The sequence below is a fragment of the Scyliorhinus canicula genome, chromosome 11, assembly GCF_902713615.1.
Source record: "Scyliorhinus canicula chromosome 11, sScyCan1.1, whole genome shotgun sequence".
Lineage (NCBI taxonomy): Eukaryota > Metazoa > Chordata > Chondrichthyes > Carcharhiniformes > Scyliorhinidae > Scyliorhinus > Scyliorhinus canicula.
In genome coordinates this window covers 164751864-164772052 of record NC_052156.1, presented here as the reverse complement: position 1 = coordinate 164772052, position 20189 = coordinate 164751864, and the positions used below count along the sequence as shown (strand labels likewise).

Sequence of the window (20189 nt, the reverse complement as noted above, 5' to 3'; positions counted from 1 at the left end):
TTCGAGTGTATTAACCTGGTTCACACTGTTTTCATGAGCAACAAGGTCCCCCTCTCTAGTAAATACTGAAGCAAAATATTCATTTAGGGCCTCCCCATCTCCTCATTACTGTTACTCTTGCTTCTCATCTATTGCAACTTTGTTTATCTCAACTCCTCTGCCATTAATCTTTCTGCTTGTTCTTCTGGGATTACAGATATTCTGTGATTATCTTATCCTTGAATTTAAAATTTGAACGGAAACAAAATTAATTATTGAAAAAGAACTAACATGGCATTCTAATATAACATTGCATTTTACATTGAATCTGGACGTGCTTTTCAAGGCTTGAGATTGTGTCTGTGGTGTTTGTGTTTTTAAGCAGTGTTTTACTTTTCCTTGGTCCAAATACTGCCTTGCTGATTTGGAATTTGTAACCAATAAAATCTAATGAGAAATATGAAATACTATCTTTTATGTGGTAAATTTCATAAATTGATCTAAGATGTGTTTTTTTCTTTTTAACATCTGCAAGTAGTTTCAAATCACGTGATATGACTAATTTATGTAAACATGCTTGAATTTAGAAAGTATTCCATTTGCATTTCCTTGGTATTCTCAAAGTAAATTTAATCTGATTCGAAGGATATTTGACTGAATATTATTCAGCCCAACATGTTGGAGCTAGCTCCTGTAACCAAATATGGATTCATTTTGTTGCTATGCTAATGGAGTAAGTAAATGGGTCTCATTTTATCATGTCTAAAAGGCAGCACCTCTGGTTTGGCACTCCCTTCGTACTGCACTGAAAAGTCAACCATGTCTCTGTGTGGAGTGGGACTTGACCCACGACATGATTGAAGACAATGTTACCCTTGGACCAAGGCTGACAACCACAATACAGAATCAAATCCAGGAATGCATTTGCTTTGCAAGTTTAATGTTGGTGGCAGGTTGTGAAACTCAATTCAAAAACATCTGTCAACTTGTGGACTAACAGTAGAAAACTGCCGGATTGTTTTCGGAGATGGTAATTTTCAATCTTTTCTGGCCTACATCTGACTTTCCTTCTACACTGTGGTTTGTTCCTATGCTCAGTGTACCCAATAAATACTGTCCTGTCCCTATTGCCCACAGTCCAAGAACAAACAATATAGTTCAAAAATAAAATGCTTCTGAAATATAAACTTGGAATTAAAAGATCTGACTGCTTTGGAATGAAGCAGTGTGCGGGCGTTCTTGTCCAGGAAGTCCAGATGGCCAGATTGGGTTTAACAATAGTTATAAGGGGAACTATATTGCATCAGTGATACAGCTGTAGTGTAACTGAATAAAAACGTTCGTTTTTGGGTTATTTGTTTGTAACCATTAGTTCATGAAAATTGGGTGATGACTATCTTGTCATTTAGTGTTCTCTAGTTGTCAGAATTGAATTTAGGCCCTCCTTTTATATCTCAAACTTCCAACAAGATTGCATGTCCAATTGGTGAAGCTCTTGCTCCATCAAATAGAGATGTTCAATATTTATTGGTTATTACTAATAATTTGCTCTTATGATTCAGTCATTCTTAATTTACAAAAGTGCCTAGAAAAGAATATGAACAAATAAACTTGAGCATCGATCAAGATTTCCTGCAAAGTGCATGACTAGCTACATTTATCTTGTTTCCAATTTAAAAAAAGTTTTGTACAATTTTCTGCAAATGTTGTGCAGTAACCATGAGACAGGTGACAGGTCTTGGGAAATTACACGGTCTCTAAGACTGCCTTTTCTTAACATTTAACTTGTGCCTTATGCCAAACGTAAGTTATAGTAATAGCTGATCAAATGCCATAAGCAAACATATGTAACTAAATTACTATAAATGTTTGACATTTCAGTTTAAATGAGTATAGTCTGCTACTCTAATGAAGTATTTAAAAATTGGTGCATTTATTTTTGTTGAGTCCGAAAATGCATTCTTTTAATTTGTCAGAGTACCCTTTCTTTTAATGATTTTTGGCATTAATAACTTTGAAATATGTTTTGAACTTCGTCCACATTAAGAGGAATTTATGGCATGGAATCGATCTTTGCTTTTGATTCCAGCACTTGTAATCGGCAGAATTAATGGCTGCCAATCAATATATATTTGAACTGAGCACAACTGATTCTGAAAGGTGAGTGGATCTTGAAATATTTAGCCTAGCTTTTACTTAGGGCACACACAGCACCAAAGCATGAGCAGTGGATAAAACATCAACATCACAATAGATAACCAAAAAGCCAAATAATTAAGACGTCTGCACTTTTCTTGCTTTTTTCCATTAACTTTTGTTCATTTTCTCACTCCTATTTCTTAATGTCACTCTCCCTTTCGCCACTCTCTGCCCAGCCTTGCATAAAAAATAGCTATGAAATGAAAATCGCTTATTGTCACAAGTAGGCTACAAATGAAGTTACTGTGAAAAGCCCCTAGTCGCCACATTCTGGCGCCTGTTCGGGGAGGCTGATACGGGAATCGAACTGTGCTGCTGGCCTGCCTGGGTCTGCTTTCAAAGCCAGCGATTTAGCCCTGTGCTAAACAGCCCCTGCTGTTTGCTGTATGCAGCAATGCTAAAGTTGCGGCTTCTCAGGGAACTATAATCTGACACCAGTTGGTGCCATCAGAAATTGATGGAGAGGAAGAAAAAATGTTTTCTAGCAATTGTTTATAGCAGCCCCATCTATCCTTGTAAATGATGTGTGAAGTTAAATGTCAGACTGTATATAGAAACTTGTAAATTAGTTTATGCCTTTCCCTGTTGTAGCTTGAAAGTGTTTGTTTACATTGTTGCAGTCACAAAAATAATTTGAGGTGGAACCAAACATGTAAATAAGTGGATGGATTTTTTTTCTGATGTTGAACATTACTCAAACATAGTTATTGGCTGTAGGATGCCGTGTATATTTGGAATGAGTTACCGTCAATACCTCTTTTTGGGATTATATAACATTAATTTAAAGTAACTGCTTTCTTGGTCCATTTAAAACATCTTCCTCTACATTTTACTGTTTAGATCTGGGCTGTACTGAAAATTAGCTCCTGATCTTTTAATTAAGATTCTAGATTATTTTTCCAATGGGCTATTGATTTTACAGGATCCGTTGGAGGTGTTACCGCAGTTCTGATCAGAGATCAATAATTTCACACAAGTGGTTTAATGGGTTTCATTATTTAAAAAAAAAAAATTTATGGCATGTAGATGTCGCGGGCTAGGCCAGAATTTCTTGTCCTTCAGAAGGTGGTGGTGAGCTTCCTCCTTGAACCACCGACAGTCCCTGAGATGTAGGTGCACCTATGATGCTGTTAGCGAGGGAGTTCCAGGATTTTGACCCAGTAACAATGAAGGAACGGTGATATATTTTCAAGTCAGGATGGTGAGTGACTTGGAAAGGACTCTCCAGGTGGTGGTGAACCCAGGTATTTTGTAATTCCAGATGGTAGCGGGTTTGGAAGTGCTGCCAAAGGGACCCTGCTGAGCTCCTGAAGTTAATCTTGTAGATGGTACATGCGGCTGCCGCTGTCGGTGGTGGAGGGCATGAATGTTTGTGGAAGGGATGTCAATCAAGAGGGCTGCTTTGTCTTGGATGGTGGTGAGCTTCTTGACTGTCCTTGGAGCTGCACTCATCCAGGCAAGTGGAGATTATTCCATTACACTCCTCCTAACTTGTGCCTTGTGGATGGTGGACAGAGTTTTGGGAGTTAGGAGGTGAGTCACTTGCTGCAGGATTCTTAGCCTCTGTCTTGTTCTTGTCGCCACAGTATTTATATGGCTAGTTCAGTTCAGTTTCTGGTCAATGATAACCCCCAGGATGTTGATAAATTTAGGTACATTCAGGTCATTCTGTAAGTTGAAGCAGATTCATTGTTGTGAAATTGATTGCCGTGGAAGCATGTGGTGCTATTCTGATTGGAAAAGGCCTTATTTAAATTGGCCAGAAAGATGTTAGATTAGCATATATTTTATGCACCATTGCAAACTAGATTGGAATGAAATAAAACCGAAAATGCTGAAAAACGTAGCAGGATTGACAGCATCTGTTGAGAGAGAAACCGTTTTAATGTTTCTGGTGCATGACCTTTAATCAGAATGGACCTGAAAAGTTACCTCTGTTTCTCTGCACGAATGATGCTTGACATCCTGAGCACTTCAGCGTTTTTTAAGTTTCTTTGAGAACATAGAACATTACAGCGCAGTACAGGCCCTTCGGCCCACGATGTTGCACCGTCCTGTGAAACCCTTCTAAAGTCCCTCTACACTATTCCCTTATCATCCATATGCCTATCCAATGACCATTTGAATGCGTTTAGTGTTGGCGAGTCCACTACTGTTGCAGGCAGTGCATTCCACGCCCTTACTACTCTCTGAGTAAAGAACCTGCCTCTGACATCTGTCCTATATCTATCTCCCCTCAATTTAAAGCTATGTCCCCTCATGCTGGACATCACCATCCGAGGAAAAAGGCTCTCGATGTCCACTCTATCTAATCCTCTGATCATCTTGTATGCCTCAATTAAGTCCCCTCTTAACCTTCTTCTCTCTAACGAAAACAGCCTCAAGTCCTTCAGCCTTTCCTCATATGATCTTCCCTCCATACCAGGCAACATTCTTGTAAATATCCTCTGTACCCTTTCCAATGCTTCCACATCCTTCCTATAATGTGGCGACCAGAACTGCACACAATACTCCAAATGTGGCCGCACCAGAGTTTTGTACAACTGCAACATGACCTCATGGCTCCGAAACTCAATTCCTCTACCAATAAAAGCTAACACACCGTACGCCTTCTTAACAACCCTCTCAACCTGGGTGGCAACTTTCAGGGATCTATGGACATGGACACCGAGATCTCTCTGCTTGTCCACACTACCAAGAATCTTACCATTAGCCCAGTACTCTGCCTTCCTGTTATTCCTTCCAAAATGAATCACCTCACACTTTTCTGCATTAAACTCCATTTGCCACCTGTCAGCCCAGCTCTGCAGCCTATCTATGTCCCGCTGTAACTTGTAACATCCTTCTGCACTGTCCACAACTCCACCGACTTTAGTGTCATCTGCAAATTTACTCACCCATCCTTCTATGCCCTCCTTCAGGTCATTTATAAAAATGACAAACAGCAACGGCCCCAAAACAGATCCTTGTGGCACACCACTAGTAACTGGACACCAGTCAGAGCATTTCCCATCAACCACCACTCTTTGTCTTCTATCAGCTAGCCAATTTCTGATCCAAACTGCTAAATCACCCTGAATCCCATGCCTCTGTATTTTCTGCAATAGCCTACCGTGGGGAACCTTATCAAATGCTTTACTGAAATCCATATACACCACATCAACTGCTTTACCCTCATCCACCTGTTTGGTCACCTTCTCGAAGAACTCAATGAGGTTTGTGAGGCACGACCTACCCTTCACAAAACCATGTTGACTATCTCTAATCAAATTATTCCTTTCCTGATGATTATACATGCTATCTCTTATAAACCTTTCCAAGACTTTTCCCACAACAGAAGTAAGGCTCACAGGTCTATAGTTACCGAGGTTATCTCTACTCCCCTTGTACAAGGGGACAACATTTGCTATCCTCCAGCCCTCTGGCACTATTCCTGTAGACAAAGATGACTTAAAGACCCAAGCCAAAGGCTCAGCAATCTCCTCCCTAGCTTCCCAGAGAATCCTAGGATAAATCCCATCCGGCCCAGGGGACTTGTCTATTTCCACACTTTCCAGAATCGCTAACACCTCCTCCTTATGAACCTCAAGCCCTTCTAGTCTAGTAGCCTGTATCTCAGTATTCTCCTCGACAACTTTGTCTTTTTCCTGTGTGAATACTGACGAAAAATACTCATTTAGCACCTCTCCTATCTCCTCGGACTCTACGCACAACTTCCCACTACTGTCCTTGACTGGCCCTACTCTTACCTTAGTCATTCTTTTATTCCTGACATACCTATAGAAAGCTTTAGGGTTATCCTTGATCCTACCTGCCAAAGACTTCTCATGTCCTCGCTTGGCTCTTCTTAGCTCTCTCTTTCGAGCCTTCCTAGCTAACTTGTAACTCTCAAGCGACCCAACTGAACCATCACGTCTCATCTTCACATAAGCCTCCTTCTTCCTCTTGACAAGTGATTCAACTGCTTTAGTAACCCATGGTTCCCTCACTCGACCACTTCCTCCCTGCCTAACAGGTACATACTTATCAAGGACACGCAGTAGCTGTTCCTTGAACATGCTCCACATTTCCATTGTGTCCATCCCCTGCAGTTTTCCTCTCCAGGCGATGCATCCTAAGCCTTGCCTCATCGCATCATAATTGCCTTTGCCCCAGCAATAACTCTTGCCCTGCGGTTTATACCTATCCCTTTCCATCGCTAAAGTAAACGTAATCGAATTGTGGTCACTATCACCAAAATGCTCACCTACCTCCAAATCTAACACCTGTCCTGGTTTATTACCCAGTACCAAATCCAATACGGCCTCGCCTCTTGTTGGCCTATCTACATACTGCATCAGGAAACCCTCATGCACACATTGGACAAAAGCGGATCCATCTAAAGTACTCGAACTATAGTGTTTCCAGTCAATATTTGGAAAGTTAAAGTCCCCCATAACAACTACCTTGTTATTTTCGCTCCTATCCAGAATCATCTTTGTAATCCTTTCCTCTACATCTCTGGAACTTTTCGGAGGCCTATAGAAAAGCCCTAACAGGGTGACTTCTCTTTCCTGTTTCTTAACTCAGCCCATACTACCTCAGTATTCGAGTCCTCATCAAATGTCCTCTCAGCCACCGTAATACTGTCCTTGACTAACAATGCCACCCCTCCCCCTCTCTTACCACCTTCCCTGAACTTACTGAAATATCTAAACCCCGGCACCTGCAACAACCATTCCTCGCCCTGCTCTATCCATGTCTCCGAAATGGCCACAACATCGAAGTCCCAGGTACTAACCCATGCCGCAAGCTCACCCACCTTATTCCGGATGCTCCTGGCATTGAAGTAGATGCACTTTAGACCACCTTCCTTCCTGCCGGTACACTCCTGCAACTTTGAAACCTTACTCATGACCTCACTACTCTCAGCTTCTTGTGTACTGGAGCTACAATTCAGGTTCCCAATCCCCTGCTTTAGTGTCATATGCAATATTTTGCTTTTATGTAGTGTTGTGGATAGAGTGAAGTTGGGTTGATCTTTTTTGGGTGCTAAACGGGAAGCAGCGATACATGGGTTGCACTGTAAATTAATCATACTTTAGTAAGTTTATTTTTTAAAAATATTTATAAATTGTACAGTCTTTAAGAAGTATATTGTTCTTCCAAGTATGTACACCGCTGCTACCCTTTGACTTAAATATTATTAGTTATTCCTATTCTTTAGACAGGATTGTGATTATGAATAAGCATTGCTTGCACGTGATTCTCTGTATCATATATAACTTCTGTTAAGTTACTGGAGAGACCTGAATCTTTTTCAAAATAATGGATTTCTCAGATGCAAAGCAGCCCTGTGCAGATGTGAGAAGTTTCAAATCCTGGCTACCTTCTTGATGGAAGATACCATAGATTATTGACGAAAAAATTGTTTCTTTGGTCCTTAACAAAAGCCTTGCTTATCAGTGATTGCTGAACAGTAAATTATAGTTGTGTCAGTAATTTTTTTAAAATAAATTTAGAGTACCCAAATATTTTTTTTCCAATTAAGGGGCAATTTAGCATGGCAAATCCACCTAACCAGCACATCTTTGGGTTGTGGGGGTGAAAGCCACGCAGACACTAGGAGAATGTGCAAATTCCACACGGACGGTGACCCAGGGCCGAGATTCGAACCCGGGTCCTCAGCGCCGAAGTCCCAGTGCTAACCACTACGCCACTGTGCTGCCCTTTGTGTTACAACTCTATTCGCTGGCCACTGCCACGGGCAACATGGGTGTCTTATTTCGCTTTATTTTTTTATTTTTAAATTTTTTTTATAAATTTAGATTACCCAATTATTTTTTCCAATTAAGGGGCAATTTAGCGTGGCCAATCCACCTACTCTGCACATTTTTGGGTTGTGGGGGCGAAACCCACGCAGACACGGGGAGAATGTGCAAACTCCACACGGACAGTGACCCAGAGCCGGTATCGAACCTGGGACCTCAGCGCCGTGAGGCGGTTGTGCTAACCACTAGGCCACCGTGCTGCCCATTATTTCGCTTTATGACCACCATCTGACCCCATCACGAAAACCGTCTATTTCCACATCATTGTATTGTCCATCTCATCAGGTCATATGCTGACATTCAAAACCATGCCTTTGGCAGTGGTTCCTCCAGTGTTGTTCTGGTGACCTTCACTTTTTTGTAAGCATAAACCCATCCAGAACTCTCCCATTCTTATCCATATTTACACCAATTCCTGTTCATCTGGTCTTCTACGGATCCTCCGGTTTCCTCCCACAGTCCAAAGATGTGCCGGTTAGGTGGATTGGCCATACTAAATTGCCCGTAGTGTCTTAAAAAAGGTTAAGTGGGTTACGGGGATAGGGTGGAGGTGTGGGCTTGGGTAGGATGCTCTTTCCAAGGGCCTGTGCAGACTCGATGGGCTGAATGGCCTCCTGCACGGTATATTCTCTGTCTATGTCACTGCTTTGGTCACTGACCTACACTGGCTCCCTTACCAGCACATCTAGATTTTAAAATTCTTATCCTCATTTTCAAGTCTCTCCATGGCTTTGCCCCTCCTTATCTCTGTAACCTTGTCCAGCCCGTGTGCCCTCCTGTTACAACCCTATACTCGTTTAATTCTGGTTTCTAGTGTACTCCCTTTTAAAAATTGCTCCATGCTTGATGGCTGTGTCTTTCTACCTCTCATCCGTCAAGATACTCAAAAATTAAGTTTTTGCTCACCTGTCCTAATATATCTAGTGGCTCAGTTCAAATTTGTTTTGATTACATTGCGGTGAGGCACCTTAGAATAAAGGAGTTATATAAATGCCGTTGTTCTTTTCCCCTGGCGTTGCATTCGACTCGGAGGACTGAAAAAGTTAAACAGTTTTTATATTGAAATAGATGAATTGCCTTTAGATACCAGAAAACTACCATTCCCCAGAGAACTGTTGTTTATCTGGACTCCCAAAAGTTTCATACGAAAACCAATTCTGTTGAATGGTTAATGGTCTCATGAAGTGCAGTCTTTTACCTGTTTTCTTAACTATTGATGTCACATTTTGCTCACCTAGTGATATCTTCTTGCCTCTGCCCTTTATAAAGTTGATATAATTGAAGGATATCAATGGGGAAGGGGGGAAAGGGAGGGGGGAGGAAGGGGGGGAAGGAGAGGGGGGAAGGGAGGGGGAGGGGAGGGGAGGGGGGAAGGAGAGGAGGGAAGGAGGAGCGGGAGGGGGGGAGGAAGGAGGGGGAGGGAGGGGGGAAGGAGAGGAGGGAAGGAGGAGCGGGAGGGGGGAGGGAGGGGGAAGGGGGGAAGGAGGAGGGGAGGGGAGGAGGAGGAGGGGAGGGGGAGGGGAGGAGGAGGAGGGGGGAGAAGGAGGGGGAGGGGGGGAAGGAGGGCGGAGAGGGGGGAGGGAGAGGGGGAAAGGAGGGGAGGGGGGAAGGAAGGAGGGGGGGGTTCTTGCGTAAGCTGTAGGTTTGTATTATGGATTAACTCCCTCGCACAAATTCTTAGCTTGCTTAAAAAACTATGTTCATTTAGTGCAGCCTGATAAAAGACTGTTTCATTCACATAAATTGAAGCGGTCTGTAACCAGAGACATTCACATTGTGAGTTTCTGATATTGTTTTTTCTTGGAAACTGCAGATAACATTATGCTCCAGTTATATGATGTAAAGTTGCTGCTAAAATTCATAACTCTGTTATTCCCATGATGTCCAATTTTGTTTTGTTTGGTTTTTCTGTTAATGAAATTCCGCTTTGTAATTTCATTAAGTGAAAAAAAACTCGAGGCTTTCTCCCCTTGTACTTCACCCCTTGTATTGAATGACGCAAATCATTTTTTTAATAACTAAGTAATACTCAGTCTGTTTAGCTATTTAGTTTAATGAAATTGTGTGTAAAATATATTATTGACAACAGAAGTGAAATTAAGTGAGTTTGTAGAAGATTATAAAATCTGAGAATTACATTAGTTTTGGAACCTGTACTGCTTAATTACTAATAAAACTAAGCTGCATCTTAAATATGCTGCCAATTCTAAGTATATTTATCTGCCATATATAACTATTTAAAGTATTTGTTATGCATCAAATGAACTACATCAGTATGTAGCTCAATCAATCTTTGGATTCTTGAACACTTTATTTATCCCTGATGGGGTTTACAATTATTTTATCTTGGATCAAAGTCAGAAAATTATTTCCATGAATTAAGAATGGCTAAGATTTTGGTAGTTTGGGGAATAGAAATTTATCTGTGCAGGAATATCAGTCCTGTGGAATAGGGTATATATTTCTATCTTGGACACTGTCAGTATCAAGTACTTTGTGGATACTGGAATCCGAAACAAAAACAGAAACTACGGAACAATCTCAGCAGATCTGTGAAGAGAGAAGGAAGCTAAAGTTTTGATTCTGGATGACTTTTTGTCAAAGCATTAACAAAGAGTCATCCAGACTTAAAATGTTAGCTCCCTTCTCTCTCCACAGATGCTGTCAGACCTACTGAGATTATCCAGTATTTTCTGTTTTTGCTTCAAGTACTTTAAAGTTCAGCTGTTTACCACCAAATAATTTAGTTTAATCACTGCAACCTGACCTGGATTTTGATGGTTCATATGCTGGAGAATGTTTCATTTAGAATTTAATTTTAAAAATTTAGTTACCTTTCATTCATATTGCAAGATAAATGGTACATTTAATAAAGTAATCCTGTACGACTAGCATTCAGTTCTGACAAATAGGCATTCTAAATCAGATCCATACCCGACAGATTTCAATAATCCACCTGAACTACTTTATATACAGTCACAAGTTGTGGGCTAAAAGCAATTAATGAGTAAATCAGTGAATGGAAAACATATATATTTATTTTAGTCAAATTGGCCATGGTGCTTTGAATCATGGTAAAGAAAATGGTGTATAAAGTATGGCAATGACTATTGTTGTTAGCTTTCCCAGACTTTGCAAATATTCAGAAATAAATCACAACAAAAATATTTGTAATGTTAATCGCATAATTTACTTTTAATGTACTTACTGGAAGATGCTTGTTAAAATCATCAACTTTTTTTAAAAACCCTGCACGTTTTGCACGAACATTGATTCCTGTAATAATACCAAACAACGAGCCCAGTGGCACCACTATGCAATGGCCTAAATGGTACTGGGGATTGTAGTAATGTTAATTCAACAAATTCGTAATTACCATTGATTAATCGTTAACTGTTTCAGTGGCAGAAGTAGCAGGGTAGCCACACAGATACTAAGAAATAATGGCGTGGTATGTGATTTCCTGGGACCTCTGCACCATGGGCGTTACAGTGGTTAGCAGTGCTGCCTCACGGTGCCAGGGACCAGGGTTTAATTCCAGCTTTGGGTGACTGTATGGAGTTTGCACATTCTCCCTGTGTCTGCGGGGGTTTCCTCCCACAGTCCAAAGATGTGCATCTTAGGTGAATTGGCCATGCCAAATTGCCTATTAGTGTCCAAAGATGTGTAGATTAGATAGGGTTACAGGGATAGGGCAAAGAAATGAGCCTAGTTAGGGTATTCTTTCAGAGGGTCAGTGCAGACTCGATGGCCCGAATAGCTTCCTCCTGCGCTGTAGGAATTCTATGTTCTATTCTATGGTTCTAAAGAGGCCCCCTTAGCTTAGATGCATCATTACTAGTTTACTACTGAAAGGGTGCAGGGTGGGTTGGGGAGCCGGGGTTGGTGCAGGTGGAGGAGGCCTCGTGTGTAGGGTATTCCTCGCAGGCGCTGGATACTGCCCTCTTCTGTTCTTGCTGGCCAGGTTTGCCACTAGCCCAGTGGTGGTGGCATCACTGAGAGTCTGGAGTTAATGGAGAAATTTCAACTCCCTAGAGGGAGCACGTTCAGATATTGCATGTCATTCTTTGCAAAGGGTCTCTGCATTCCCCCGGTTGCCGAAACCTACACTACTGGATGAGAGTTATCTCAGGATGAATTGGGAACAGGGAGGATATCAAATATATATGGGTGGAGGAGGTATGGGCCCTGTTGGACAAAACAAAGAGGAAGTGGGAGGAGAAATTGGAGCTCTAACTAGAGGGAGTGCTCTAGAGTGAGATGTTTTACAGAGTGAATGCCACCTGTTCTTGCACCAGGCTGAACCTGAAACAACTTAAGTTGGTACATCGGGCACACCTGACTAATAATAATAGAGCACATATTAGTGAATTCTTCCCTGAGGTGGAGGATAGGTGAGAAAGGTGCCTAAGGGAGTCGGCGAACCACTCCCACATGTTCTAGTCTTGCCCAAAATGGATCGGCTTCTGGACCTTATTCTTCGAGACCATGTCTGAGATTGTGGGGGTTTAGGATGGAACCATGTCCGTTGGTGGCAGTATTTGAGGTGCCTCACCTGGTACATCGAATTTTGCTTGGATGGAGATGGGCACCACCACCATAGGGCCTCAGACTGACTGGCGAACTTGGCAGAATTCCTATGCTAGAAAAAATTAAATATGTCATCAGGGGTTGAAGGAAGGGTCCTGCTCCAGATGGGAGCAGTTCATGGCCATCTTTAAGGACCCATTTGAGGCCAGCAGCTTGTTTGGGGGGGGGGGGGCACTTGTTCTTTTTTCCCTTCGGGGTTGTTGCGGTTACCTTAGTGCAAACATTGCCATTTTCTGTTTTAACAATGTTTGATTGTTCTGTTGGTTTATATATTTAAAAAATATATATTTTTATTGAGCTTTTTCAAATTCTGTACATAAAAAAACCAGGCACCAACAACCGCCCCCTGCCCAAAACAACTATCGGTGACCAGATGCTTAAAGTACAAAATGAATGGCTGCCGTCTTTGGTAAAACCCTTGAATTGTGCACCTTGCGGTGTACATAACTATCTCAAAATACAAAATCTCCATCCTGCCATACTGGGGAGCTGGGTAGAGATACTGATCTCCAACCTATCAGCGAGGCGATGGCTAGACATTAGCCCCTGCCCCAATCTGCAACTCCAGCAGGTCCGATACCCTAAATATGGCCCCGAGGGGACAAGACTTCGCTTCAACGTCCTCTGAAACTACTGCGCCTTTCCTCCACCTTCTTTCCCCCCTGCCATTCACATCCTTTTAAAAAAATTTAGAATGCCCAATTCATTTTTTCCAATTAAAGGGCTAGTTAACATGGACAATCCACCTACCCTGCACATCTTTGGGTTGTGAAATGAAATGAAATAAAAAATGAAAATCGCTTATTGTCACGAGTAGACTTCAATGAAGTCACTGTGAAAAGCCCCTAGTCGCCACATTCCGGCGCCTGTTCGGGGAGGCTGTTACGGGAATCGAACCGTGTTGCTGGCCTGCTTGGTCTGCTTTCAAAGCCAGCGAGTTAGCCCAGTGTGCTAAACAGCCCCACAACAGGGTTGTGGGGGCGAAACCCACGCAAACACGGTGAGAATATGCAAACTCCACACGGACAGTGACCCAGAGCCGGGCCATTCACATCCTTAACAACACCTGCCTAAACAGGTCCCACCAAAGCCCACCCTACCCAAATAAACCAATCAACACAAAAGCCAAACTCCTATCCGAAACCAAAAAGAAACATCCCGCACGTTCACCATCCAGAACTGCCCGACACTGCAACCCCGCTCCCCCTTGCTACAAAGAACCCAAACAAATATGTAACAAAAGGAAATAACCCCTCAAGCCAACCTGTATCAATTTCAATTGTCACCAACTCTGTACAAACATGCGAAGAAAGTGGGAAAGGAAACAAAAACTGTGCATACATAGTGTTACTGCTACAATGTCCCTGTATAAATTATCAACTAAGTTCAAAAAGCGCCTTCAGTCGAAGAGCTTCAGCTTCAATAAATGCCTCCGCTTTTTCCGCCGTCTCAAATAAGTGGTCTTTATCCTTGTGCGTCACCCTCTGCCTCACCGGACTACCGATGCCAACCCGTCTCCCACTCTTGTAAAGCGCCGACTTGCCACTTTTAAAGGCTGCCGGCCTTCTTGCCAGTTCCGCTGCAATGTCTTGATAAATGCAGATACACACTCCAGCTCCTGATTCTCTTTGGACCACCTTAGGGCCCTCTCCTTCGACCAATAGCTGTGAAAGCACATAATCACCACTTGCGGTGGTTCATTTGCCCGTGGCTTCGCCTAAAGCAACCGGTGCGCTCGATCCAGCTCAATAGGGGGTCCCTGAACCTCTTCTCCCTCATCAACGTATTGAACATGAACTCTTAAGTATTCAGTTGTCCGTGTACCCTCCACCCCGTCAGGCAGCCCCACAATCCTGATGTTCTGCTGCCTCGACCTGTTCTCAAGGTTGTCGACTGTCGCTCTCAGGCCCCTGTTGTCATCCACCCTCTGTAGCTCTTAGCACCCTTTTCTTCACAGCATGCTTTCAGGTTAATGTCTTTGGCTTGCAGCCTGTAATCTTCTCTAGATTCATTCAGGTTTTCTGGAGTTTAGAAATGCATTACACACGCTTTCCGGGGAGGCATCTTATTTCATCCCAAACTTTGCTTTCACTTTGTGGTTTGTATAAGGGCCTCTATCTTTCTGGAGAGAAAGTTGGTCGGTTCTGCCTGTGCTTTTCTGGAGAGAGAGTTGGTCAGTTCTGGACTTTGCTTGCCTGTAATGGTTTTCCTGGAAATAGATTCATCCAGGCTCTGCCAGTTCAGAAACATAGCCTTTCTGGAGAAAAACACGAGATTCTTGTTTTTCGGCTGCCAGAAGTCAAACTGAAACCTTGCAAATCTGAAAAGCATTCTGGTGGAATACGATCCAATCACCACATGTTACTGGGCAGAGCACAGCATTTGGGGCCAATTCATTGGACACCAGCCAAATCAAACAAAGTCCCAACTCATCTCTCTCTTTGGTGCCGAAAAGACTGAAATCCTCTTTAAACTCTGTACCGACTGGGTTCTGCTACTTGAATTAAACATATAGGCTGCTTGCCTTAAAGTAACATGTCCATTAATTACCCATGGATCAAAATAAGAATAAGAAAATAAAAGAAAGGGGAAATAAGGGAATACATGGACAGCACAATAAGGGCAGTATGGTAGCATACTGGTTAGCACAGTTGCTTCACAGCTCCAGGGTCCCAGGTTCGATTCCCGCTTGGGTCACTGTCTGCGGAGTCTGCACGTTCTCCCCATGTGTGCGCGGGTTTCCTTCCGCAGTCCAAAAATGTGCAGGTTAGGTGGATTGGCTATGATAAATTGCCCTTCGTGTCTAAAAAGGATAGTTGGGGTTACTGGGTTACGGGAATAGGGTGGAAGCGTGGGCTTAAGTGGGTGCTCTTTCCAAGGGCTGGTGCAGACCCGATGGGCTGAATGGCCTCCTTCTGCACTGTAAATTCTATGATTACTCTACGGAATAAACAGGAAGGATCCTTTTCCAGTGAGCAAGATAGTAGCTAACTATCTAGAAATTAATGATGAATTGAAAGTTTTAATTTTAACTTTAATTGAATAGAGACCCCTTTACTTTTGTCTAATGTTAATTTGAATTCAACAATAATGGGGATCTCTTTCAGATTAAATTTCAGGTAACAACACATTGATGTAAGTATTATAAATAGTTTGTAGGTTCACAGTACTTAACAGGAATGTACAAAATTGCAACATCTTTTGTGTTTGTTAATACAAGTTATTTTATCTCTTTGCTGTAGTTTTCCGACTCTCAGTTGACTAATTTCTTGGCCTGGAGGGTGAGAGAATGGTCCGGTCTTAATCCTGTTGGTGTTACTCTGAAATTCATTACTCGTTTATAGGTTGCTCTCCTTCCCTAGAACTTTCCATTTGTCAGTTTACTTTGCACAGGTGATATGACCAAGATCTGGAATTGAAGAAGAATGCAGTCATGCCACCCCATGGTTAGATCACTTGCATTTTGCAACATGGTGCTTTGTGACTTTTTGCCGTACTGTTTCACATTGCAGACCTTGTATTAATGTTACCAGTTATAATAATATCTTTATTGTCACAAATACACTTACATTAACATGCAATGAAGTTTCACAGAGGGAGAGTTCAGAATGTCCAAATTACTTAACGGCACGTCTTTGGCACTTGTGGGAGGAAACCGGAGCACCCGGAGGAAACCCACGCAGACACAGGGAGAACGTGCAGACTCCGCACAGACAGTGACCCAAGCCAGGAATCAAACCTGGGACCCTGGCGCTGTGAAGCCATAGTGCTAACTACTTGTGCTACCGTTAAGGAACAGTGTCATGAATTTATTATCCAATTGCTATTGAGTAACCACATCTCCTGCTTCCTTACATAACCTGGTGCACATTCATCTACATTTTTCCATAAAGATTTGAATTGTACATTTAAAGTAACATCCAAAGCCATCCCACCCCAAAACATTTCTGGGTTCTCTTTGTAAGAAGTTTCAACGTGTTATTGGTATGTAAATAAAACAAAATATTTTAATATTTTTCACGAGTATAAATTAACTAGTGATTTATCTGTGTGGAGCTTTTGAGTGCAATTTGTCTCTCATTCCCTAAATAAACAACATGAATATTCCATTGGCTATAATGCACTTTGGGATTTAAAGTGGTGAACAACACCTATAGATACACGTGTAAGTATATAACTATATAGCTGCCCTATGATCCTGCTTGAGGTGTATTACATGTTTTATCGTATCACACTAAGTTGTATAAGATACATCCGTTTCTATCTTGTTTCATTTAAAAAATGCTAAAAGTCCGTCACAAAGTTATAGTTCCAAAAATGTTTTCCTAAAATTCCAAGTTATTATGAATACAACAGGATGGAATTCATGGTCTAATGACAGTTCTATTTTGCCAGGTAAAGTGCAATGTTTCATAATAACTTCAGGCAGTTGTGTCGAACTGGATTGCCGCAAATGTTTGCTTTACTTCAAAGCATGAATATTGTGTTATATTCCTTTTGAGATGTTTTTGTTCTTTTTAATATACTTTTGTTAATTTTATAGGTATTGGGATGGACACATGTGTTATTCCCTTAAGACATGGTGGACTTTCTCTGGTTCAGACTACAGATTATTTTTATCCCATTGTCGATGACCCTTATATGATGGTGAGAAAATTTTAATATATTTGTATATAATACGTAGCATTAAAAGCATTTATGTAACTCGTTAAACAAAACGGGCATTTGCTGCCTATTTCCATTAATATATTGTATGTGATTGAAAATAACCAGTCACATGACTAAAACGAATGACGTTTGACATCGCATACTTGTGCTTATATTTTAACATTTTAACCACCGTGATTATTATGACCAACCCATGTTTTGTTTATACCTGCTGTGAATAGATGGTTTTTTAAACAATGCCTTTTTAAACAATACTTCTCACCCGAGCTCCTTGTTATCAAATGTGACAATTTTAACTAGCCCTACATTTTATACGACAATTTTATCTGGGACAGCTCTGTGTAGAAAGGGAATGCACATGCAATGCAATACATTTAACCTGCATTTCATTCAGCAGTTATTTAAGCTTTGACCCTTTGAAGATTATATGCAACTTGAAAAACTGCTAGACGTGTCCAGGTCTGTTCAGAATTCATTTTTTAAAAAAGCTTAACACTTGAGCTCTGAAGAGTTGCATAAAGTGAGGTTAACGTGCAGGTTCAGCCGGCAGTTAGGAAGGCAAATGCAATGTTAGCATTCATGTCAAGAGGGCTAGAATACAAGACCAGGATGTACTTCTGAGGCTGTATAAGGCTCTGGTCAGACCCCATTTGGAGTATTGTGAGCAGTTTAGGGCCCCGTATCTAAGGAAAGATCCGCTGGCCTTTGAAAGGGTCCAGAGGAGGTTCACAAGAATGATCGCTGGAATGAACAGCTTGTCGTATGAGGAGCGGTTGAGGACTCTCTGGGTCTGTACTCGTTGGAGTTTAGAAGGATGAAGGGGGGGGGGGTCTTATTGAAACTTACAGGATACTGCGAGGCCTGGATGGAGTGCACGTGAAAAGGATGTTTCCAATTGTAGGAAAAACTAGAAGCAGAGCACACACACTCAGACTAAAGGAATGATCCTTTAAAGCAGAGATGAGGAGGAATTTCTTTAGCCAGAGTGTGGTGAATCTGTGGAACTCTTTGCCGCAGAAGGCTGTGGAGGCCAAATGACTGAGTGTCTTTTAAGACAGAGATAGATAGGTTCTTGATTCATAAGGGGATCAGGGGTTATGGGGAGAAGGCAGGAGAATGGGGATGAGCAAAATAGCAGCCATGATTGAATGGCGGAGCAGACTCGATGGGCCGAGTGGTATAATTCTGCTCCTATGTCGTCTGCTCTTACGGATGCAAGCAAAATGAATTTTTTAAAGAAGGTCTGCCATTGAACAGAAGTAATTTACTTCTTGTTGACTTTTAATTTAGCAGCTAAAAATCACCAGTGCGCTCAAAAACCCAAAATGCGATAATGTTGCAGGAAATCCATTAGGTTATATTTTTAATCACTGAATGTGGGCTTTTCTGGCATGACAAACCTCTATGGCCCATTCTTAATTGCCTTTGAGAAGGCCTGTGGTGTGCCACCATCTTGAATCACTTATAGATCTTGTAGTGCCTTTAGGTAGGAAGTTAAAGGATTTTGACCCAAAAGCAATAAGGAATTGTAATTTTATATATAAGAATGGTGTGCAACCTGGAGGTGGTGCTGTTACCATTGGCCTGCTGTTCTTGCCTTCCAGGTGGTAGAGGACACAGTTTTGATAGGTGCTTTGGAAAGAACCATGGTGAGTTGCTGCAGCATATCTTGTAGGTGGTAATGTTCACTTACTGTTTGGTTCAGCAGTAGTGGAAGGAATGAGTATTACAGTGATAGATGGATGCCAATCAAGCGAGCCGCTTTGTCTTGGATGGTGTTCAGCTTCTTGAATGTTGTTAGAATTGCAATCATCCAGGCAAGTGGAGAGTTAATCCATCATACTTCTGGCATGTGCACTGTAGACGGTGAAAAGACTTTGGGAGTGAAACATTACAGGTATATATCTCAGGACTCCACTCCATTTCTGTGTTAGTGTCTCTTGAGTAACCATCCAAATAATGGCCGCCACCTGAATGCACTTAATTTCAACTGATACAATTAACAGCAAGTGCACATTGACGATGCCTTCCATCATTTCACTAATAATTGGCAGTGACTGACGGGACAGTGGTTGGCCAGGGTATATATAAGATTGATATAGACATTGAACCCACCATTTTCTGATTAAAAATACAGTTTTAGTTTTGACTATAAGTCATTTGCAGTCGCTTTTCACCTTTAAAAACCTTGAAAAGACTTGTTTGAATTCCTGTATTATAGATTTTTTGACTAAAATAATGTAGGTAACAAACATGTCTAGTAAGAATGCTGCAATATTGTTAGCCCCCTCCAGCTTTCTTCAAATTAATTTGGCAATACTGATTGATGTATGCTTGACATATATGTTTATCCTCTATGGTGTAAGACCTCACCAAGTGCAGAATCATTTATTACTACTATGATTGAGTTGCAGTAGTCAAAAACTTTGAAACCAGTTGTCTGAAAAATGTTAGAATGTCGCGTTTGTGTGAAACCGCCTGGTATTGTTCAACCTTGATGATTTTATATGGCTGTAATCCGTCAAAAAAGGCTTTGGGAATAGGATTCAAATGAATTATTGATCGACTTTTGTGCATTATCAACCCCATACTGGTGGTTTGAGAAAGAATTCGGTTGGAGACAATTCCAGTTTGTGGACATCCAAATTGTAGTCTTTCACATAATTCAGACTTCTGTCTTAGGGATCAGTGTCTAAAGTTATTTTCTGCACTGTCCCTGGTACTGTGTCTCCTGTGGGCCTGATGAAAACTTGACATGAGATGCTTACACTGTAGTCTGACCAATGCTTGATGTAGTTAATGATTGCATTTAACTTGGAAATTTTGTTTTGGTTATGTAGTTCCGCATTCTGTTGGTTTTTGGGATGTTGGTTGAACAGGATGAAAAGTACCAAGGCTCCAAGATGTCCTCTTAACTTTAGCAAAGTAGGGTGGCACAGCGGC

General features: G+C 41.6%; 1 protein-coding gene across 2 annotated transcripts in view; it reads left to right on the top strand.

Moving 5' to 3' along the window:
- sephs1 (selenophosphate synthetase 1) overlaps nt 1-20189 on the top strand; it is a 59667-nt gene that overhangs the window by 9479 nt on the left and 29999 nt on the right. For both annotated transcript variants that reach the window (XM_038811938.1, XM_038811936.1), the window contains exon 3: nt 17122-17225. In XM_038811938.1, the coding sequence (XP_038667866.1) occupies nt 17122-17225 (104 nt within the window). The remainder of the gene's footprint in view (nt 1-17121; nt 17226-20189) is intronic.